The 25,583-nt window shown below is 39.8% G+C and overlaps 1 protein-coding gene across 3 annotated transcripts in view; it reads right to left on the bottom strand.

Moving 5' to 3' along the window:
- Positions 1-2,751: 2,751 nt before the first annotated feature.
- NYAP2 (neuronal tyrosine-phosphorylated phosphoinositide-3-kinase adaptor 2) overlaps positions 2,752-25,583 on the bottom strand; it is a 342,325-nt gene continuing 319,493 nt past the window's right edge. For all 3 annotated transcript variants that reach the window (XM_075340770.1, XM_075340769.1, XM_075340771.1), the window contains exon 7: positions 2,752-8,015. In XM_075340770.1, coding sequence (XP_075196885.1) covers positions 7,788-8,015 — 228 coding nt within the window. In that variant the 3' untranslated portion in view covers positions 2,752-7,787. The remainder of the gene's footprint in view (positions 8,016-25,583) is intronic.

Below are 25,583 nucleotides of genomic sequence, written 5' to 3' on the forward strand. Positions count from 1 at the left end.
GATAGATAGATATAATGAGATTAATATATAGATAGATAAACAGATATATAAATAGATAGATGATAAATATATAGATACATGAGTAATAGATAGATAGATGGATAGATAGATAGATATGGTAAAGATAGAGAGGATAGATAGAGGGATAGATAAATAGATAGATAAATAGATAAACTGATACATAAATAATAGATAGATAGATAGATAATGGATAGCTAGATAATAGATGATAGATTGATAGATAGATGATAGATAGATAGATAGATAGAGGGATAGATAGATAGATAGACAGACAGAATCATAGATAGATAGATAGATAGACTGACAGAATCATAGATAGATAGATAGATCTGTGATGTGGCTTTCAGTCCCCTCTGTTACAGGTTTGAATTATATCAGGATATTATTAGCTTCATTTGTCAGCTTGCTGGTGAATAATAATTATTTATATAGTAGTAATGACTAGTGAAAATAATAATTTTCGGAGAGGTTGCTAATATTGCTTTTTAATGCACTGTATTTATTTCAGTGTTATACATTAATTTCTACTCTACATAATAGAATATATTGTTTTTTTAGAAATACATTAAAGTGCTCTCGTTCTATATTTTGGGATATCTGATAAGGGTTTCTCTTTTCTAACAAACACAAAACAACATATAGAACTAGAATGCTTACTTTCCATCCTTACATTAATAATTCCCTGGATCCGGACACTAGCTTTATAAGGGAAATTAAATACAAGCAGAGTAGTATTTTGTTGGGATTACCCTCCACGTATCAAGTCTTTACGATACTACCTTAGATAGGTACACACCACTGCTAGTGTCCACTACAGGACCCATGAGCTAAAAGAAGACGGCTTAAAGCTTTGTACCAATCTAATCAATAAAGTTTGGATGTTGTAATATAGATATATGGTCATATTGGAAAAACATAAATATTGAAATCTATCAGCTGAATTGCTTTGGCGGTCATTGTGATGTCATGTCAGTGATAAAGGGATCAACCAGATCGATCCCATGTTGCCCTGTTACCTGCCGAAAGTCTATGGATACCTCCAAACACTGCCAATGCGAAAAACCTTATATAATTTCATCTTCCAATAGAATAAGAAAGTATTAGGAAAGCTGTAATCTATAATGTACAATCTTTAATGACACCAACAGCTGTATAATAACCCAACTATTTTTGTCAGCCCTGTAGACACCACATTGGTTGGCAGGGATATTTGGGGATGCAGAGAGTGGAGGATTCGGTGCTCAGGGCCCCAGTGTTATTGATTACAGGAATCTCCATCAATAAGACATTTACGACCTATCCACTGTATAGATAGTAAAGGTTTATTATCAAGAAAACCATTGGATAAAACTTTACATTTTAAGAATAAACAGTCCTTTGCCTGTATTTGTAGTTAGATTAGATTTAGTGATACGTCAATTAGGTTAAATATGCACAAAAGTATTTTTTACAATTACATTACTAAATGGTGCATATCTAACAATTTCATGTTGGTTCAAAAACAAAAATTTGCAATTTGTAAGTAATTGTGTATAGATTTAAGGGGTTAAAAAGTCATTTATATTAACTGGCTTCCTAACGCAAGATCTATTTTTCTTTTTTGGCAAGAGGTCCAACAGTTTCATAGAAAAAGGTAATAATAACTCTGCCGGCATTCATGGTAAGGCTATGGCAGAAAACACAATTACCATACAGATTTTGTGGACTTTTTTTAAAACTTTTTTAAGTGGTAGTGTGAGGGGTGTTTTGAGCACATCTAAGCACAAAACCGATATTATGGCACAAGTATTCATAGAATTGGTACTGAAGCCACTTTATCTTAAATTAGGTTCTCTGTAATAGACAACTCCTTTTTGTAAGAAAGTTCCCCCCAAAAAAGCTGAAAACAGGAAGTTCTGAGCAATCGGTTGTAGCGGGCGGCAAGGGTTCAAGTTCTCTGCAACACTGACAGAGGAGGAATAAAATATTACAAAATACGTCTAGAGAAAGTTCTCTTTCATGTAGGATAAGTACAATATATATATAAATGCTGCATGGGTCTCCCATGACCACTCTCATACCAAGGACCTTAATTTTAATTAGAAGTTAACTCCCCTTTGTTCGCTATTTGGCAGTTGTCATTGCAATCATCAGGTTATCAAGGTGTATGCCACGTCCTCGAAAAGCAAGACAAAGACTCTCTAGTAACTAGATAAGTTCTCTGCCATTATTACATTATTTTTAAAATGGATGATCTAAAACAGACAACTAGAAAACTGATATTGTCTTATCAAAGGGTTCCCAATATAGAGGGGTTTTACCAAAAGCACTGGATATTCCAAGAATGGCTGATTGGTAGGATCTACTGGATGGATATACAAAGATATGTAATCATCAGAGCAATAAAAAAGGAAAAAACATCAGGCACTCACCAGTTGCTGCTTGTGCAAGTTTTGTTGTTTTATTCGTGCAGGTTACAAGTGCATGGAGTGGAGGGGAGGGAGTGGACGCTACACACGTCCAAAGACGACGGCGGCCGTTTCGCACCTGTCTGGTGCTTCAGCTGGTCCCAGCTTGAGACCAGCTTGAGACCAGCTGAAGCACCAGACAGGTGCGAAACGGCCGCCGTCGTCTTTGGACGTGTGTAGCGTCCACTCCCTCCCCTCCACTCCATGCACTTGTAACCTGCACGAATAAAACAACAAAACTTGCACAAGCAGCAACTGGTGAGTGCCTGATGTTTTTTCCTTTTTTATTGCTCTGATGTTCACATGTTTATTCACATCAATGGCACCGCAGAGCATGTGCACCTTTTTCGGCCCAGTATAGGATGTTCTGAAAGTTTTTTGGTGTTGGGGCAGTGCCCTGAACTTTTCTCCTTTTTCGCAAAGATATGTAATGCACAGTACCTCAGCAAACAAAGGACCACCCAAACTGGGGAAGTGTTGTCTTCACCAAACAGTCATTCAATGGTCCGGAGCGTGAGGATGGAGATATGTACAGAATCAGGGGTTAGAGAGTTCAGCAAATGGAGGCAAGTATTTTTATAGTAAGCAGTAAAGCAATGATGTTTCTTTTAATACATTGATTTTGTAAAGTCTGTCACTAGAAAACCAATAATTAATATTTGCAAAGTTTCCAGCAGGAGTCTCTACACTAAAAGGAACCCAAATTTCTCAACGTCTGCCCGATATGTATTATCCGTGTAGTTCTATGTAGTCATGCATGCTTGTGTCTACTGGAATGTCTCATCTAAACCGCAGTGCCGAAAATATCAACGATCAGCTGTTATTATATATAAGGGGAAAAATATGTTACTGACTACTGTAAAATGGTGTTAAATGGTTATATATTCTTCAGTTGGAGAATAAAGGTATACTCCAGACAGAACAGGGATTTAGGCTTATTCCAGGGGATCAGTGAGAGGTGCATGATGCAGGGATTTAACGGAAACCCCAAAGGAATCCCCATATCATTGTATCAGTTTTGCCTGGAGTGCTCCTTTCACAGAAACGTTTATTCACAAGGCCATATTTATGTCCCATATTTATCCAAAAGCAAGACTGGAACCCAAACGTGCATAAATACAATAAAATAAATAAATTACAAATAAGGTTTTCAGGGAAATTCTAGCCCTATAATAGAAAACGACTGTAGAGGATAAAAAAAAATCTTTGATGAAATAGGTCAAATATTCAAAAGGAATCACAAAAACAACAAAGAAAAAATCTAAACACTACAATGACGGAGGGGTGATTCATGTGGATGATCTTACCATCTTAAAGGCAATAGTTAATGAAACACCCTCCAATATTCACCAGCCCATAATAAATGGTTTTGTGGAGACTCAATATTTTTTTCAATTATGTACCTTGGAAAATGTTAATATTCCTTTATTGAGGTATTTTAAATGTAATAGAATGACATTATGTAATAGTGTTTGCCAGTATATCCCCATTATAGAAGACATTTCAGTCGGATTTTGATGATTTGATAGAATAATATCTGTATGTTCAACATTCAAAACTAATGAATTCAAACCACAACTTTGTGTTTCTATAAGAATATATAAAGTGTTTCTTTAGAAAATCAGAGCAGCAAAAAATATATAAGGTTTCAGTTATTAAAACTCTTTGTTTGCTGTTTGGGACCTTTATTGGTACTTCTTAAAGAGATTTCCACTACTTTTACGTTGATAGCCTATCCGTAGGATAGTCAATGATAGCCAATGTCTGATTGGCCGAGGTCCGACAACCTTCACCCCCGTCAATCAGCTGTTCTCGGTGCCAACAGAAATGCTCAGTTCCGGAGCTGCCCTGTCAACTGATAGCGGGCTCAGCCAGTTACTGCACATTTGCCCCCTATTGATTTGAATAGGAGGTGGATGTGCAGTACCCGGCCGCGGCCAGTATCAAAAGACGGGGCAGCTCCAGAACTGAGTATTTCTGGCTGCCTGCTGCTATCTCCAACACCAAAGGCAGCTGATTGGTGGAGTGTCGGATCCCAGCTGATCAGCCTATCCTTTGGATACCTGGCCTTGGTATTTCCCTTGTCATATCTTTAAACTCGTCAAAGAGTTGGATATTGACTAAAAGGGCCACTTAATATGGTGGTTATGGTGGTCTCCTTAAAAAGAACCACTCCTTGGCTAGGTCCTTCCGGAAGGGATATTTGGCTATTTTCTATGTCGAGACTCCTAACAGAGGCTCCACGGACCTCTTTTGATTTGCATACTTCCCAGGGGGCAATGCACCTAGGATTTCACTGTGTTGAGCGCCTTTGCTGGCTGCCGGCAGTGTTTTCTCTGGCTGGCCTCCCCGAGATCAGTGATTGTTTTATCCTAAGGATAGGCAATCAATGAGAAAGTAGTGGATAACCTCTTTAAGGATAAAATGAGTCATAATCCTTTGATATTAATATATTTGAAAATTAGATTTTTCATACAAACTTTTTCATACAATGAGTAAGCTTTAGATGCTGTTACCATATTCATGCACAAAGAAGATGGTTTTTGTGTATGAGAATAATGGAGATTAATCCATCTTTCTCACTGATAGATGACATACTGTACATTGACACAGGAAAAATAATTGTATCCATTGTACTGTCATACCATGAACTGATTGGAAGGTCATGGCTTTACATGGATCTTCCTTCCAGTGGTAGAGGGGTAGATGAAAAGGGGCCAGTCCTGATTCTTCTACAAGCTGATTAGATGTAAAACCCTTAGCAATATTATATGTGGCAGGATGGGATGACGTTCTCATGTAAACATCTCTGGTTTACTACAGTTTATCACCACTCTCATTACAATTACCAATAAATTAAACCGGCAAGCCATTAGATGATGGTGTTGTGAATTTTATAAATAATTGACATTCATAGAGTAACTTTAACATATGAAGGTATTGAGGCACAGTAGCACTCACTATGAAACATATCACTACATACTATAAGGAAACCCAGAACATGGAGTGTAAGAGCCTCAAGGCTTTGGATCCCATACTGGCACTCTCTCATTTCTCCATAGCTGACATTGCATTATAAGGTGCATCACATCCTTTTATTAAGCAATGCTTATTTTATTCACAGTGAAGGGTCTCCTACTGTAGTTAATCAGATTGAACATGTTTCCTATATGCATTGTGTATGCATTAAAGGGGCTATGTGGATTTTTTTTTTCCCCATAAGACAAAGAACTCACCAGCCGGTAGTTGCTGTGATGATCTAAAGTGGTCACGGCACCTACTAACAATTCTTCTGCTTTTTTTTATTTCAAGTCAACAGAATAGTTTCTTTTCTGACTCTTTGCCCTTTTAATGGAGGTCACTGCCCATGTCATGCTGATTGATAGTCTGCTCCCCACTGCCTAACTGCAGGAAGCCAGTTGTCAACCACCATAAAGTTGGCAGTCACGCCCATTCAACAGAGCAGAGTGGAAGAGAAAGAGCTGCACTGATTACATTAAAGGAAGCAGGAGAGATTGTCTCAGAGAAGAACAGACAGAGTTAGCAACTACTGTATATTAGCCCCCTCCCCAAAAAAAAGTCCTGGATAACCCCTTTAAAGAGTGGGTTTATCTTTACCTCTAGATATAATCTACAAAGAAATCAAGTCATTTTTAAGTACTTTGCTTCCCATACTTATCTTATACTTACAAAGTAATACATATGGTATTTTAGTCAAGAGCTGCATTCAGATTTTTGCTTATTAAACTACAATTTGGGGACATGAAACTAAGAACATTTTTGCTCAGTTTCCATAACGCAACCATATACAATACTATCCAGAATTCAGACTATAATTTGGCAAAACGAGCAAACAAACATGTGAAACGTGCTTTGGGGTGTTTCTGTGGAGCTCCCTCTGTACCACGAAAATCTCCATACATTTATCTCAGGTAATGCAGTGCTCGTATTATATGAGCACCCTACATGGGTTGAATTTGTATGTGCATTCCTTGCCTTATTTTATGTATAGTCTTGGTTTGCCCCATTTTTTGCTGCACCAACCACTTTGTATAATAGTGTTTTTCTTACGCATTATACTGTCATGATATAACTTTTGTGCATTGTATTGCCTATTTACACATTTTGCATATTAGTGTGATCCTGGACCAAAGTCCCTACTCTGTGTGTGTGTTAAATGTTTATGTATTTAATAAAATGTTTAATTTTTAGGGCATAATTGTCCATTTTGCCCTTCTTTTCTGATACACTTTGAATTGTGGACATATGCAATATAACCATACAGGGATTCAAGTACTAATATCCCATGCTAATGCTATCTATATTTTTGTCTAAATGGAATTGTTGTATTTATAAATTGGCAAAATCTGCTTCACCGTATAGTGACTTTTTTTTTATTATTATTATTACTAATTATTATAGCGCCATTAATTCCATGGCGCTTTACATATGAATCAACAAAGTTGCCAAAAGAGCGTATCATATAATGGAACTAGATAAAAAGGTAAAATAAAATGTTTCTCTGCTTTCTTATAGATTATATTTAGATGTAAATTGTAAAAAGGTGTTCAAAGAGCTTATACTTAATGAGAGGTCATCATCCCCATCACTGCCAGGTTAGGGTTTAGCTGTGACTAAAGGCATTGACAAAGAACACGTACACAAAACTGAAAAGCTGATAAAGTTATAAAAAGTTAGCGCACAGCAGGTAAAAAAGTACCGTAATCTGTTAAGGAAAACATAGAATGACGCGATATAGGTTGAATGCCCCTTAGGTTATCAATCACTAACAATGACCTTGAAAATATATTATGGGGAAGCTACTGCACATATTAGTCGATATTTCAGCCTGTAGTCTTCTTGTTTCTCATTCTGTAAACAAATAAATATAATTATAGTAGCTAATATAAACATCTTATTTAAAGAAAAGGCATGCCTTAGTAAAAACCCCAAAGCAACAATAAAATATTACATAAAATAGATGATAAACCAACAGTACAGTCCGTACATTACACAAAATATCAAAATTAGTTGTAAATTTTAATATTTGTTTTCTAACAATGTTTTTGCCTTTTCATCATAAACTGATTCATTATTTACATTAAATATAATTGTATACATCCTGTAAAAAAAATCTTGATAAATCTCTTCTTCATGAAGTAGGTAGATCGATCTTTGATTTGCAAAAGATGAACATTGGCGTCAAGTACTTCCATGAATCCTACCCTTGGATTGCAACTGCTCTTCTACTTGAACATTGCTTCTTGTGCAATTGAAGCCTTATTAGCATGAGAAAATAGCCTTTAGCCCATGCCCCTGTCATATAGCGGTGTCCCAGAAGACAGTTTGTTGTTTGGAATAGGGCGGAGGGCTGTACTTCTTAGAACCATTGTTTTTCTTCCAGCTGGGCAGGATAGGCATACTTTCTTGCTTACAAAGTCCCTTCTCCGATTTTTGTCTTGCTTTAATCTCTCTGCAAAGAGTACGTTTTTTCTCAATCATTTCCATCATTGTGTGGTCACCATGAAGCCACTGCATAGGAGTCATCTGCCAAAAAGAGTCACATGAAATATTGTTTAATACTGACAATTTGAAATTAAAGACGGTGTCACTCTACATTTTCTCTATTTGTCCCATTTCTTAGCAGTCAAATTGTCACGCTAGGTACGGCGAAGTACTAAGCGAACAAGGAAAGGGAAGGGAAACCCTGTGTCTAGGGAAAGGGAAGATCGTGACCCCTAACCAAACTTCCTGCTTGTCCCTGGGGTCCCTCACCACCCTAGATAGGCTCCGCACCTATGTGCCGAGCCTGATACCTGACCCTAGGCATCCCTAGTGCTGGGCCCTAAATAAGGAACGAATGTGATGAGCTCTTCATTAACCCCTCTAAACACTAAAGAGAACACAAAGATGACACACGGGGGGAAAATGCATGAACTACTTATCTACAGATGACACAAGTAGAGGTTCAGCAAAGTTTTCAGCAACAATACCACAGAGGAGTACAAGCTTGCAACCAAGCTTCAATGAACTGAAAAATATCACCAGCACCAATCCAAGGAAGGAAAGGATATTTAAGCACCAAGAGAATGCTGTTGATCAGCAGCTGGGTGGAAGGAGAGCTCCTGCTGGGTGAAAAAGGGTAGAGATGAGTCCAGCAGGAAAGCTACCTATACCAATGAATACTGACAGCGGGAACAAAGGAAAGTCAGGGACCTTTCTGCGCAGCCAAAAGTTGTGACGTTCTTTGGACAGAAACCACTTAATTTTCTGTCATCCTTGAGAGAATATGTAACACAAATATAATGTTCTCAGTAAGCTTAATAGCTAGTTGTATCCAGAGAAATAGCATTTAAATAATGTGTCTTTTAAATAAATGGATAGAGGGAAATGGACCCAGCACTGGAAATCCGTGGATACAAAAATCTAAAAACTTTATTGGACATCTCAAAATTTTCAAAGTGATCCATAAGGTGAGAGGGCACACATAAGAGCATCTTACGCGTTTTGGACATAAAATAAAAACAAGTCCTTATGACTAAGGCCCTCAAACCTTATGGATCCCTTTTGAAGATTTTAAGATGTCCAATAAAGTTTTTTTGGTTTTTATATACGCACATTTCCAGTGCTGGGTCATTTCCCTCAATCCTTCACAGCCTTGTACCCGTTTAGCCTGTCTGGAGGACTACAAGCACTCCCAAAGTCCTTGAGCACAGTTGCTTAAGGTAAGCTGAAGCCTTCTTATTTTTATCCTCTAAATAAACAAGGCAAGCCATGGTATTTTTTCCACTTGATAACACACATATATGGCTCTTATTCTATATAGAAATGTAGTGCATGTGGTAATTTTGTTGTGATTTTTTTTTTTACTATAGGATGTGTCAGGATTCAGCAAAACTTCCAAAAGTCCCAACATTTTTGTGCAACTCAGAGTTGCACCAGACTTTTAAAACTTTTCAAAACCATTTCAACGAGAATTCTGGCAAAATTATGTTGAAAAATCAGAGTTTTCCTGTACTCTAACAGCCCTGGAGGTTTAGTCTCTGGTGACGAGTGAGAGTGCTCGGCACTGCTTGTTACTTGATTGAGCATCAAGGTGCTCAGGTAATTCTAGAGCTCTGTCGAGCATCGCAGGTGCTCGGATATTTCATCCATGAAACAACGACCACAAAGCACAGGCTTGCTTCACTGCATGGTGTGTGCAGGTAGCCCAGGGAGAGCCATTTGCAGTCTCTGAATGGCTCTCCCTGGAGATAAAACTATGTTCTCGGATGTAGTTTGATCTCCCAAAAAACCTGCCCTCCTTTCGCCGGAAATGCTCTGTTTATGGCTGGCTGTATCTGGGCGGAGACCCAATTAGGCCAATCATTGACTTTCTATAATGCTGGTTACTTGCATGGAGTTCATCCGGGCATCTGCCCTTCCCAAATTGAGTAACAAACATTCGAGCATTTCAGTGCTCGCCCATCACTATTAGTCTCCTCTTTGTTACTTGCCACAAGAAGCTGAATATCAGTGTATTTTTTCAGCTTCCTGATCTTGCTTTGTGAAGCCCCAGAGGCTTCAGGCACCACACGGTACTGCACCTCAGCTGAGGTGTAGTATTCATCCCTGGTAAGATGGGGGTCATTCATCGGCACACACCACAATTCATAGAACAAACTGCTGCCCTCTCACCGGGACTTGGCTAGGGTAGCTGGTGGGGGGTCCATCAGGAGGTATGGTACCTCCTGCCCACTAGTTCGGCAACCCGGGAGGCGGGGCACTGTCGGTGGGACGTTAGTGGCAACATCCCACAGAAGAGAGTCGAGCCTGGACCTGCGGAAAGGCAATAGCAGAGAGAGGACACGAAAGAACAAGGGACCTGTGGCTAGGAGCTGAAGCGGCTTGGCCCGGGTTCTTAGAAAGAAAGGGGGATCCCAAGGCTCGCGGGGAGCGCGGGGAGCGCGGCAAGCGCCCGTGACCCATTCCAGTGACCGGGTGCTGGGGTGGAGGGATTACCAACAGAAAGGACACACAGAAGGAACACTGGCCTTGACCTCTGAACTATCCAGGATCGGCTGGAGCCCATAACAGCAGATTCCCTCACTCGAAAGGTGGTGACATCTCAGTGAGTAAAGAACTTTGACTGCAATCCCTGAGTCGTCCCATCACTGCCAGCGTCATCACCCTCGCGCCCCGCAGCCATCAGAGACTATCCCTCTCATCATGCAAGGGGCCTGAGGTCTACTTTTGGAAAGCTGTACCATCTGAGCTGTGCTACCATCAGCCACAGAGGATACCTCCCGCAGCGGCGGCTCCTATATTAGCCGCAAACCACAGGTGGCGTCACAAATACAAACTCTTCTCCCCTGTAAATAACCCCTCCATATTTATGGACACCGCCGGGGTCACAGAACCGGGCCTGGTCGCTGTGACATCCCACGCCCCTACACCGGCCCGGTGACGAGTAACCCCCCCAGATGCCGTGGGCGCATCAGCTTTGTACTGTCCTCTGTTATTAGTAAAGGTCAGGAGAAGAATGTACTGTGCTAGAGTGGTCTACCTACCAGTAGTCTATATGATAAGGGAGAAGCTCATAAAGATCTTTATCAGGGAATCAGAGTGTTTTCTATTCTGTTATGATTAAAACCAACTTTGCTTACAAGGAACATAGAAACATTGTCAGATGTTCTGTGAAGACTTACCCAACACACAGAAGGATGATCAATGGTTATAGAATGATATAGAAAACTAAGTGCTAATAATTAACAATGTACTGCTGCAGTGTCTATACTGTCCTATAAGTGAAGTAAACTTCAATTCAAAGAAAATCAGCTAATGGCCAGCTATAAGAGTGCTTTTGGTTAATGTTCAATGTAGTTTCCAATAATACCACTAGATGGTACTCTTGTCTTGGTTAAAAAAAAATAGGAAAAAAAGAATATACTTTTTTAGTATTTACAAGTAAAACTGCATGAAATGGACAGTACAAAACTGAGGGAAAAAAATAGATTAGCCCTGATATGTATCACTGTATGTATCTCTTTTATTTGATGTAAGGTATCAGATTTTGAATCCACTCTGTTCATTTAACACTATAGGATATATAGAGGGTAGAGACAATGCACAAGGCCATTTATAACAATATCATATTTTTTTTTTCAAAAGGTTATAATAATTTATTGGCTGTAAAGCTTGAAAGTCACTAATGTTAAATGGTGACAGTACAGACATCATGCATATGAACAAGGAAGCATAAAATACTCAGATATGAGTGTTATCCCAAACAAGAAAACAGCAAGAAACTAAACTTGGAGGGGGAATTGCAGTGAAAAAAGGATACTCTCAAGTGAGAAGAAATTGCAAGAGTGACTTTGTTTAAGGAGGGTAAGGGGGTAAAAAATGGGGATGTCCAAAATGCCCTTGAGGGCAGTACAATGAGCTGAAAAAGGGCAGACCTTAAATATAATCACAAACTGGTAAAGATTCAAATCTGCTCAGAAAAATATATTTCTTTCTATATTTAAGCAATTTATTTATACTATTTATGTAATAGTAAATATGTTTTGATTTTTTTGTATGGTACATATGTTATTGTTTTGTAGGAATTACAGAAGGGTGACTGTGATGCCCAGCAGCAAAAAACACATATAAATCAGTCAGCATGGTGACTCAATGGGTAGTGCTGTTGTAGCTCTCCATGTGTTTGCATGGGTTTCCTCTAAGTACCCCAGTTTTCTCCCATGCTGCAAAGGCATACTGATAAGGAACTTCGGTTGTAAGCTCCAATGTGACAAAAAATAAATAAATACACTGTGATCTGAGAAAGGAAGGGCCACTGGGGGAAAATCTCAAAGGAGGCAAGTTGACCTCCAGTAATCGATTGTAGTGAGGGATAGGCGCTAGCTGGGGATTTGGACTACAGTGGCGCCAATACTCTGCTAGTAGGGAAACTAGAGAAAGCATATAAATTATATAAAATGCGGGGAGTGTGTGGTTGAAGCATGACATTCTACATCACGATAGAGTTGGTCTGAGACTTTGGTCACAAGAAGTGACAATTTAAGTTACCAGTGGCATACTGCCAATGCCAGCAGACCAAGTGGCTGCTATGGAGTCCGTTAGTTGAGGCATTCTGGTGCCAGTACCAGCATGGAGTCCCACAACCTGGCATCGCACTTTTAACTTTACGGGCGCCATGGATGCCGATACTATTGAAGTAATGATGGAAGAAGGAGACAGCAGCTCCCTCCTCCATCATTCTCCCTGTGCAACTGATGCCTCAGTGCAGTGAGTGCAATGACGTCACTGTATCATGCCCGCTGAGCCGAGATGTACAGTGCTTTCAAATTCACAATGCAGAGACCAGAGCAGCAGAGAAATGGAGGGAGGTGAGTATTAGCAACCACCTTAATAACATCATGGTCAGATAGAGGTTCCCAACCGATGACGTATAGGTATGTCATGGCAATCACGCGGGGCACAGGAGTTCTCTCTCCAACACGATTGGGACATGATCACGAGGGGCCCAATTGTTGCCATGGCAACCTGAGGTCACCACGACGACCTCCGGGTCAGCGAACTATGGCAAGCCTGTTAAACCATGTCAGGTCAGTAGCATAGTCTAAGAACTTCTGTCAGAGCAGTACTGACAGGTATAGCATATAGCAATGCTGGTGCATTGCAATACATTATATCAGAAATCAGTGTAAATAAAGTTAATGTCCTATATGGAAACTAAATTAAAAAGTTAAAAAATATGTTAAAAAATCAGAAAATAAAGAAAAATAAAATGAAAAAATAAAATATACCAAAAAACCCGTATATTTAAAAAAATAATCAAAAAAGTGCCCACATGTGGTATCGCTGTGTACCCAATTTATAAAACTATCAGACTAGTTAACCCTTTAAGTGAACAATGTAAAAAAAAAAAAAAAAACATAGCAAAAACTGTCTTTTCTGCTGCTGACAAAAGTGGAATAAAACGTTATTAAAAAATCCTAAAAGTCATAAAAATAAATTAAAATGTCAATTACTGAAATTATCATCTTTTTCCGCAAAAAACAAGCTACAGTGCGGCTCTATCAGAAAAAAAAAAATACTGAAAAAGCTCTTGCTATCACAATACAGCAATTCAAAAGCTATTTTTTCTAAAAAATTGTTTTTAGGGCGTAAAAACAGCAAAAAAAAAAAAAAAAATGAATGTGGTATCACTGTAATTGGACTGACCCAAAGGATAAAGCTGTCTTCATTAAGACATGAAAGCTTACAACTGAGATTACGTGTAAATTCTGAAAAACATGATTCAGACAAAATTTCCAATGGAAAATTCACTGTAATGAGGCAGAAGGAGTCACTTTGAAATCCCTTCTGCTCCAGCTGTGTCCATCTTTTTACTTGTCTTTTTAGGCATTTACAAAATTGCGGTCAACAACAGTTTTGTGCAGCTTTGACAAGAAGGACACCTCTGAACAGAGGCCAAATGGAGTCTAGAGTTAAGGGTGCTTTACACGCTGCGACATCGCTACCGATATATCATCGGGGTCACGTCGTTAGTGACGCACATCCGGCGCCGGTAGCGACATCGCAGCGTGTGACACCAAGGAGCGACAATCAACGATCGCAAAATTGTTCAAAAACGGTGATCGTTGACACGTCGCTCCTTTCCTTAATATCGCTGCTGCCACAGCTACGATGTTGTTCGTCGTTCCTCTGCATCACACATCGCTATGTGTGACACCGCAGGAACGACGAACATTTCCTTCCCAATGAGGGAGGGATTGTTCGGCGGTCACAGCAACGTAGCTGACAAGGTATGTGCATGTGACGCTGCCGTAGCGATAATATTCGCTACGGCAGCAATCACTACATATTGCACACACGACGGGGGCGGGTGCTGTCGCACAAGACATCGCTAGAAAATGTTAGCGATGTCGCAGCATGAAAAACACCCTTTACTCTGCTGCCTCATTAGTGAATGGATCTGTAAGGGGTTTCATCTGAATAGCGTATTTCAGAGATGTAGAGGGGAAACCCCAATGTAGGTGCTCAGCATAGAGCACAGGATAAATGTGGACTGATCCAAAATGTTCTGTACCCAAATTGCCACCGATAGCATTCAACTCAACCCACAAAAAAAAATCCCCAATTAAGCCCATCATCTGCTCACAGAAATCTAGACAGCTTATACGTTACTGGTAGCACAAAGGCTCTGGAAAAGCACTATGATTCCCCATAAAAAAAGAAATACAGCAAAATCTGCAATCCTGAATCCAAATGCCACCCTCCCTTCTGAGCCCCACAATGTGTCTAAACCTGCTTAATTTATGGGGTGTGTGTCTCCAGAAGCATGATCTGGACGCAATGTACTGGACACTACATGGGCTTATTTGACATTTTTAATTCTGCAACATTCACTGCGTTTGACTCCATGGGTGTCTTCCAGAGAAAAAATGGTCACTACACCCAGAGAAGAATTCTCAGAGGGGTACAATTTCTAAAATGTGGTCACTTTAAGAGATTTCTGTTGTTCTGGCACTTAGAGGCTCTGCAAATGGAGTCCATAAATTATTCTAGGAAAATTTGTCCTCCAAAAGTGAAATGGTGCTCCTTCCCTCCCGAGCCCTTCAGTGTGGCCAAACAGTACTGTACATTCACATGGGGGTATTGCCACATTTAGGAGAAATTGTATAACATATTATTGATCTTTTTTTACCTATTGCCCTTTTGAATATTGGAAATTTTCCGTAAAAACAACATTTTAGTACTAAATATTATTTTTTCTTCCCCCACAGAATAGTATAACATTTTGTGACAATATGTTCACTTCACCCCTACATAAATTCATTGAGGGGTTCAGTTTTTGTAAAATGGGTCACTTGTGGGAGGTTTCTGCTGTTGTTAAAGTTTAGGGTCTCTGCCATTGTGACAAGACACCATCAAACCATTTCAGCAAATTCTAAAGTGCAATATGGCGCTTCTTCACTTCTCAGCCTCAAAAGTAGCTCCCGATTACATGGCAGGTATTGGCACACTCAGGAAAAATTACATAACAAACTATGTGGCCCATTTGTTTCTGATTAGCCCTTATAAAGTAAAATACTTGGGGCTAAAATAACATTTTAGTGAAAAAAAATGTAGTTATTCTTTCTTCACAGCCCAATGGTATAAAATTATGTGGGACTCCTGTGGTGTCAATATATTAACTGCACCTCTAGATGAATTTATTGAAGGGTGCACTTTGTTAAATGGGGTCACTTATGGGGGTTCTGTTTTTCTGACATGTCAGGGGCATTTCCAATGTGACATTACCCCTGCGAACCATTCCAACTAAATCTAAATTCAAATATGGAGCACCTTCCATTCAGAGGTTAGATTGGGGTCAATTCCACTGTTTACTCACATCAGGGGTTCTGCAAACGCAACATGATGTCTGCTATCTATTCCAGACAATTCTTGCACTCAAAAGTTCAGAGCGCTCCTTCCATTCCAAGCCCTGCCGTGCACCCAAACAGTAGTTTTTCATTAAATGTCAGGTATTGACATACTCGTGAGAAATTGCAAAAAAAATGTATGGACCATTTTTTCCTGTTACCCTTGTGAAAATACAAAATTTAGGGCTAAAGTAACATTTTTGTGGAAAAAAGTAAAATTTTCATTTTTTTCTTTCATATCCCTTCAGTTCCTGTAAAGTACCTGAAGTGTTAATTAACTTCTTGAATGTGGTTTTGTGCAGTTTGAGGGGTGTAGTTTTTGGAATAGTATCACTTTGGGGTGTTTTTTGTCACTTAGGCCTCTCAAAGTCACTTCTAATTTTATGTGATCTGTAAAAAAACGGTTTTGCAAATTTTGTTGTAAAAATGAGAAACCGTGTGAAAAAATTTTAACCCTTCTACCTTCCTAACAAATAATATATTTCAAAAATTGTGCTGCTGGAATGTAGATGTGTGGTAAATGTTATTTATTAACTATTTAGTGTGACATAACTCTCTTTTTAAGGGCATAAAAATTCTAAGTTTGAAAATTGCTAAATTTTCAAAATGTTGGCAACATTTCTGATATTTTCACAAATAAATGCAAAAAGTATCATAAGTTTTCCACTATAATGAAATACAATATGTCCTGAAAAAAACAATCTCAAAATCACTGGGATCCTTTGAAGTGTTTTAGAGTTATTTCCATATAAAGTGACAGTCAGAATTGGAAAAAATGGCCTGGTGAGGAAATGGCGTACAGTAGGGTCATCATATTGTGCGTGTGAATGGTCATGTGGAGGAATTCACCATGGGGGTATCATACTGTGTTTGGGGGGCATGTTTATTGGTATCATACTTTAATGGGATCATGAGGGGATATCTTAGTACATGAGAACACTAAGTGGCATCAATAGAGGCAAAATTACTTTGTAAAGGCTACAAAATTGTGAGTATGCTCTTCTATACCCCACTGAAAATTATTTTTTTTTTTGAGGGGGAACAATTAGGACTTTTGATATGGGGCCACATGATTTCTATGTTCGCCCCTGAGAGTGACTGAGAGGTTGATGAATAAAAGTAGTGAACCAAGGGTTGGAGAAATCCTTTGATGAGCTAATGAGCAAATTGCTGACTCAGAGTTTAAGGTTTGCCTGTTTTTCTAGGTGAGTCCTAGTGAGTAATAGAGTGGACAGTGACTTAGCAATTGTACAATTGTAATAATGGTCTGAGGCTGCTAAAGTTAACTATAGGGTCTGTGGGCTTGGATAGTTCAATTGTGGGCTGCCACTTAATTCATTAGGTGAATGCTTAGATCTATCAATAAACCATGTATTTAAAGGGGTTGTCCAGGTTTGGCATGAAAGCATGAAAGTCTGCAGTCAGAGAATCATGACAGCGTGCAGTAAGCGCGGCATGAGGATACACATGTCTACAATAACATAGGGTGACTGCAAGCTTTCCTGCCAAGCCTGGACAACCTTTTCAACTATTTTAGTCTACGGAGTCTGTAGGAAAACCCGGTCTGAAAACTGTATGAGAGACAGTGGTGGATCTAAAACGTGGGAAGAATGTAATCGAGTTGCATAGAGGGATTGAAAAAATCCCTTTGGACTGATATGGACCATAGCAGAAGTCTAGTTAGTCTGTAGACTTAAAACTTAGCTCAGAGTCACTGTCCTAGATCTTATTGGGCTACAGATTACAGTCAGGGAGATAGGTATCTTAGTGAGAGCTTTTGTCAGTGACAAAAGTAGGTGTCCTTTCATAACAGTAGAGCACCCTTGACTGTTATGATATGGTGCAAATGTGATGCACAACCAAACACCAGCTTCTGGCAATGTTCCTGACAAATTCTATCCCATTCTTCTTAGGCAATAGCCTCAAATTCATTAATATTTTTGGGTTTGCATACTGTGAACAGCTGCTTCAAAGTTGAAGCTTGGTTGTCATAAGTTCTTTGAATAGGACAATGATCCTAATCACACCTTAGATTCCACCAATGAATTGTTTCAGAGGTCCTGTAAGATTTTGGAATGCCCTCACTTCTCTGACTTGAACATTCGAAAAGCTTTGATGGAAATTGAAGATTGAATGGTTGTAAATCCAAAAATGTTAGTCAACTATAGACTATTGTCCAAGAAGAATCCGTCCTCAGGATCTCTACCAAATGTTTTTGCAGCAGTTCACAATATTTATTTTTATTTTAATCCCTTATCAATAAGTTCACTATCAATTTTATCTTTGGAGTATGGGAAGAAAAAGGAGATCCTAGAGAAAATCCACACAAACACGGGGAGAACATACAGTTTTAACCAGAAGTCTACATACGCTATCTAAAAAGACACATATCCATGTTTTTCTCACTATCTGACATGAAAACAGAATAAACCTTTCCCGTTTTAGGTTAGTTAGGAACCAAAATGATTTATATTTGCCAATTCCCAGAATAATGAGAGAGAGAAAATGTTGAAGGCATTTTTATTAATTTCTGCAAAGTCAAACGTTTACATACATTTCATTAGTATTTGGTACCATTGCCCTTAAACTGTATGACTTGGTCAAATGTTTTGACTATCCTTCCACAAGCTTCTCACAATAGTTGGTAGGAATTTGGGTCCATTCCACCTAACAGAACTGGAGTAACTGAGCCATGTTTGTAGGTCGCTTTGCTCGCATCTGCCTTTTCAGCTTTGACCATGAATTTTCAATAGGCTTGAGATCAGGGTTTCGTGATGGCCACTCCAAAACATTGACTTTGTTATCCTTAAGCTACTTTGTAACCAGTTTGGCAGGATGCTTCAGGTCATTGTCCATTTTGAAGACCCATTTCCGCCCAAGCTTTAAATTCCTGGCTGATGTCTTGAGATGTTGCTTCAGTATTGCCACATAATCTTCTTTCCTCAATTCCTATTAGGTGAAGTGCTCCAGTCCCTCGTGCACCAAAACAACTCCACAATATTATGCTGCCACCCCCCGTGTTTCACAGTTGGGATGGTGTTCTTAAGCTTCAAAGCTTCTTCCTTTTTCCTCCAACTGTAACGATGGTCATTATAGCCAAAAAGTTCAATTTTAGTTTCCTCAGATCAAAGGACATGTCTCCAAAAATTAAGGTCTTTGTTTCTGTGTGGATATGCAAACATTAATCTGGCTTGTTTATGATTCTTTTGGAGTAATAGCTTCTTCCTGGCAGAGTGGTCTTTCAGCTCATGTTGATACAGTACTTTATTCACTGTGAATAATGGCACAATATTACCATCTTCCACCAGCATCTTCACAAGGTCTTTTGCTTTTTTTCTTGGACTGATATGCACATTTCTGTCCAAAGCCCGTTCATCTCTGGTACAAAGAACCCATCTCCTTCCTGAGTGGTATGATGGCTGGACATTCCAATCTTGTTTGTACTTGGATATAATTGTTTGTACAGATAAATGAGGCACCTTCAGGTATCTGGAAATTGCACCCAAGGATGAGCCAGACTTGTGCAAGTTCATAATTCCCTTCCTGAGTTCTTGGCTGATTTCTTTTGACTTTCTTATGATGCTGCACAAAAAAGCAGTGTGTTTCAGGTGCACATTAAAATACATCTACAGATGTGTCTCTAATTAACTCAGATGTTGTCAATATACCTATCAGAAGCTTCCAAAGACATGACATCATCACATGGGCTGCTCCATGTTGTTCAAAGGCATAGTACTCTTAGTGCATGTAAACTTTTGACTTTGCAGAAAGTAATAAAAATGCCTTAAACATTCTCTCTCTCATTATTCTGTCAATTGGCAAATATAAAAAATTTTGGTTTTTAATTGACCTAAAACAGGAAAGGTTTATTCTGATTTCATGTCAGATAGTGCGAAAAACATACAGTGCCTACAAGTAGTATTCAACCCCCTGCAGATTTAGCAGGTTTAATAAGATGCAAATAAGTTAGAGCCTGCAAACTTCAAACAAGAGCAGGATTTATTAACAGATGCATGAATCTTACAAACCAACAAGTTATGTTGCTCAGTTAAATTTTAATAAATTTTCAACATAAAAGTGTGAGTCAATTATTATTCAACCCCTAGGTTTAATATTTTGTGGAATAACCCTTGTTTGCAATTACAGCTAATAATCGTCTTTTCTAAGACCTGATCAGGTCGGCACAGGTCTCTGGAGTTATCTTGGCCCACTCCTCCATGCAGATCTTCTCCAAGTTATCTAGGTTCTTTGGGTGTCTCATGTGGACTTTAATCTTGAGCTCCTTCCACAAGTTTTCAATTGGGTTAAGGTCAGGAGACTGACTAGGCCACTGCAACACCTTGATTTTTTCCCTCTTGAACCAGGCCTTGGTTTTCTTGGCTGTGTGCTTTGGGTCGTTGTCTTGTTGGAAGATGAAATGACAACCCATCTTAAGATCCTTGATGGAGGAGCGGAGGTTCTTGGCCAAAATCTCCAGGTAGCCGGTGCTATCCATCTTCCCATGGATGCGGACCAGATGGCCAGGCCCCTTGGCTAAGAAACAGCCCCACAGCATGATGCTGCCACCACCATGCTTGACTGTAGGGATGGTATTCTTGGGGTCGTATGCAGTGCCATCCAGTCTCCAAACGTCACGTGTGTGGTTGGCACCAAAGATTTCGATCTTGGTCTCATCAGACCAGAGAACCTTGAACCAGTCTGTCTCAGAGTCCTCCAAGTGATCATGAGCAAACTGTAGACGAGCTTTGACATGACGCTTTGATTGAAAAGGTACCTTACGGGCTCGTCTGGAACGGAGACCATTGCGGTGCAGTACGTTACTTATGGTATTGACTGAAACCAATGTCCCCACTGCCATGAGATATTCCCGGAGCTCCTTCCTTGTTGTCCTTGGGTTAGCCTTGACTCTTCGGACAAGCCTGGCCTCGGCACAGGAGGAAACTTTCAAAGGCTGTCCAGGCCGTGGAAGGCTAACAGTAGTTCCATAAGCCTTCCACTTCCGGATGATGCTCCCAACAGTGGAGACAGGTAGGCCCAACTCCTTGGAAAGGGTTTTGTACCCCTTGCCAGCCTTGTGACCCTCCACGATCTTGTCTCTGATGGCCTTGGAATGCTCCTTTGTCTTTCCCATGTTGACTGGATGTTGTGTATATGGACTTTTCAAAAGCTTTTGATACGGTGCCACACAAAAGGTTGGTACATAAAATGAGAATAATGGGGATAGGGGAAAATATGTGTAACTGGGTTAAAAACTGGCTCAGTGATAGGAAACAAAGGGTGGTTATTAATGGTACATACTCGGACTGGGTCTCAGTTCATAGTGGGGTACCACAGGGGTCAGTATTGGGCCCGCTTCTTTTCAACATATTTATAAATGACCTTGTTGGGGGCATGCGGAGTAGAATTTCAATATTTGCAGATGATACTAAACTCTGCAGGGTAATCAATACAGAGGAGGATAATTTTATATTACAGGGAGATTTATGTAAATTGGAGGATTGGGCTGAGAAGTGGCAATTGAAGTTTAATGTAGATAAATGTAAGGTCATGCACTTGGGTAGAGGAAATAACATTTATGATTATGTACTTAATTGTAGAACACTGGGTAAAACAGACACAGAAAAAGACTTGGGTGTATGGGTGGATGGTAAACTTCACTTTAGTGGACAGTGTCAGGCAGCTGCTGCCAGGGCTAATAAAATAATGGGATGTATTAAAAGAGGTATAAGTGTTCATGAAAAAAATATAGTTCTACCTCTGTACAAGTCACTAGTGCGACCGCACTTAGAATGCTGTGTACAATTCTGGTCACCGATATATAAGAAGGACATAGCTGAACTGGAGAAGGTGCAGAGAAGAGCGACCAAGATTATTAGAGGAATGGGTGGGCTGCAATATGAAGACAGGTTATTAAACTTGGAGTTATTTAGTTTGGAAAAACGAAGGCTTAGGGGGGATCTAATCACAATGTATAAATATATGAGGGGACAGTACAGAGACCTTTCCAAAGATCTTTTTACACCTAGGCCTGCGACTGGAACACGGGGGCATCCGCTACGTCTTGAGGAAAGAAGGTTTAATCATAATCACAGATGAGGATTCTTTACTGTACGAGCAGTGAGACTATGGAACTCTCTGCCGCATGATGTTGTAATGAGTGATTCACTACTAACATTTAAGCAGAGCCTGGATGCCTTTCTTGAAAAATTTAATATTACCAGTTATGTATATTAGATTTTATGACAGGGTATTGATCCAGGGAACTAGTCTGATTGCCGGATGTGGAGTCAGGAAGGAAATTTTTTCCCCATTGGAACTTGTTTGCCACATTGGGGTTTTTTTTGCCTTCCTCTGGATCAACATGTTAGGCTACGGGTTGAACTAGATGGACTTAGAGTCTCCCTTCAACCTTAAAAACTATGATACTATGATACTATGACTATGTATGAGTGCTGTTCACAAGTTTGGGGAGGGTCTTAATTAGTCAGAAAAGGCTGGAAAAACAGATAATTAATCCAAACATGTGAAGCTCATTGTTCTTTGTGCCTGAAATACTTCTTAATACTTTAGGGGAACCAAACAAAATTCTGGTGGTTTGAGGGGTTGAATAATAAATGACCCTCTGAATAAACGTTTCTCAATTTAAAAAAAAAGAAATAACATTCTTTTTTGCTGCAGTGCATTTCACACTTCCAGGCTGATCTACAGTCCAAATGTCACAATGCCAAGTTAATTCCGAATGTGTAAACCTGCTAAATCTGCAGGGGGTTGAATACTACTTGTAGGCACTGTACAAATGTGTATTTTTAGATAGTGTATGTAAACCTCTGCTTTCAACTGTACAAACTCATTGCAGATGTTGCCCTTAGTGGTATTTGAACCCAGCGCTTCAAGACGCACGAGTTAAGCACTGGGCTACCATGCAGCCCTTAATAGCCAAAGGGTGCGCTAATACATAATAACGACACTAATTGTGAAGGGGTTTAATAAGTCTGTTACTGCAGAAGTCATTAAAAATTGGCATTTTGTGCTAAATTTGGAGAAACCACTTTATTAGTTGTGTTGAGATATTTACATTTTTGTTGCTTGATTGGTTTATTGCATTCAGCAAAGGTGGTAAAATTTGCTAATAGAGATAATTTAAAATAGAGGTTAATTACAGTGCCTTGCGAAAGTATTCGGCTCCCTTGAATTTTTCAACCTTTTCGCACATTTCAGGCTTCAAACATAAAGATAAAAATTTTAATGTTAAGGTACCGTCACACATAACGAGATCGCTAGCGAGATCGAAGCTGAGTCACCGTTTGGTGACGCAGTTGCGATCCCGTTAGCGATCTCGTTATGTGTGACACTTACCAGCGATCAGGCCCCTGCTGTGAGATCTCTAGTCGTTGCAGAATGGTCCAGGCCATTTTCTTCAAAGGCGATGTCCTGCTGGGCAGGACACATCGCTGTGTTTGACACTGTGTAACAGGATCACAGTGACTGCTGAGATCGTTATACAGGTCGCTACTGCGATCTGTATTGTTCTGCATCGCTGGTAAGATCTGACTGTGTGACATCTCACCTGCGACCTCCCAGCGACTTACCTGCGATCCCTATCAGGTCGCATCGTTTTCGGGATCGCAGGTAAGTCGTTATGTGTGAAGGTACCTTTATAGTGAAGAAGTGGGACACAATAGTGAAGTTGAACAAAATTTATTGCTGATTTTAAACTTTTTTAAAAAATAAATAACTGAAAAGTGGGGCGTGAAATACTATTCGTCTCCTTTCTTTTCAGTGCACAAACTCACTCCAGAAGTTCATTGAGGATCTCTGAATGATCCAATGTTGTCCTAAATGACTGATGATGATAAATATAAGCCACCTGTGTGTAATCTAGTCTCCGTATAAATGCACCTGCTCTGTGATAGCCTCAGTGTTCTGTTTAAAGTGCAGATAGCATCATGAAGACATAGGAACACAACAGGCAGGTCCGTGATACTGTTGTGGAGAAGTTTAAAGCCGGATTTGGTTACAAAAACATTTCCAAAACTTTAAACATCCCAAGGAGCACTGTGCAAGCAATAATATTGAAAGGAGTATCATACCATTGCAAATCTACCAAGACCCGGCCGTCCATCCAAACTTTCATCTCAAACCAAACAAGGAGAAGACTAATCAGAGATGCAGCGAAGAGGCCCATGATCACTCTGGATGAACTGCAGAGATCTATAGCTGAGATGGGAGAGTCTGTCCATAGGACAACAATCAGTCGTACACTGCACAAATCTGGCCTTTATGGAAGAGTGGCAAGGAGAAAGCCATTTCTCAAAGATGGGCACAATGCCAAACGATATGTTTGGAATAACAGCAACACAGCTCATTATCCTGAACACACCATTCCCACTGTCAAACATGGTGGTGGCGGCATCATCGTTTGGGCCTGCTTTTCTTCAGCAGGGACAGGGAAGATGGTTAAAATTGATGGGAAGATGGATGGAGCCAAATATAGGACCATTCTTGAAGAAAACCTGTTGGAGTCTGCAAAAGACCTGAGCCTGGGACGAAGATTTGTCTTTCAACAAGACAATGATCCCAAACATAAAGCAAAATCTACAATGGAATGGTTCACAAATAAACGTATCCAGGTGTTAGAATGGTCAAGTCAAAGTCCAGACCTGAATCCAATGGAGAATCTGTGGAAAGAGCTGAAAACTGCTGTTCACAAATGCTCTCCATCCAACCTCACTCAGCTTAAGCTATTTGCAAAGGAAGAATGGGCAAGAATTTCAGTCTCTCGATGTGCAAAATTGATAGACACATACCCCAAGCGACTTGCAGCTGTAATCGCAGTAAAAGGTAGCGCTACAAAGTATTAACTTAAAGGGGACGAATAATATTGCACGCCCCACTTTTCAGTTATTTATTTATTAAAAAAGTTTAAATTAAGTAATACATTTCATTCAACTTCATAATTGTGTCCCACTTGTTCTTGATTCTTCACCATAACATTCAAATTTTTATCTTTTTGTTTGAAGCCTCAAATGTGGGAAAAGGTTGAAAAATTCAAGGGAGCAGAATATTTTCGCAAGGCTCTGTAACTTTGGAATGTATGAAAATAGAGATGCTCTACTAGACTAAAACCATCAAGTCACAGTGACTTGATATAGCGTGAGTGATATGGCGCTAGAGAGTAGGGTCTTGGATAGGAAAGACAACACCCTAAGTGAATAGAATTTCTTAAGGGGTAACCATATACAGTAGTACCTTGCTTAACGAGAACAATCCGTTCTGGGACTGTGCTTGTTAAACAAGGTACTCGTTCAGCAAAGCAAGATTTCCCATAGGAAATTATTGCAATGCTGACGATCCGTTCCACAACGGGTTAAATATCCCATCCTAGTCCCCTGTTCTGTCATTCCACACATGCACAAACACACACAAACACGTACAAACACACACAAACTCACACAAACACACATGCATGCATGCACACGCACATATTACATGCTCACCTTACCTTCCGCTCCATCGCCGGTCTCCTGGGACTTGCTGTTCACCAGCACGGGGCCGGGCCGTGTATCGCGTTTCCATAACGATGAGGCAGGAACTTCCCTACTAGAGCGCTGACGTCAAGGCAGAGCTGCTTGCCTCTGATTGGCCAGCGCTCTGCCATTCAGCAGCGGTGACAGGAAGTTCCTCCCTCGTTGCTATGGAG

Source organism: Anomaloglossus baeobatrachus, chromosome 3, assembly GCF_048569485.1.
Source record: "Anomaloglossus baeobatrachus isolate aAnoBae1 chromosome 3, aAnoBae1.hap1, whole genome shotgun sequence".
NCBI classification, from domain to species: domain Eukaryota; kingdom Metazoa; phylum Chordata; class Amphibia; order Anura; family Aromobatidae; genus Anomaloglossus; species Anomaloglossus baeobatrachus.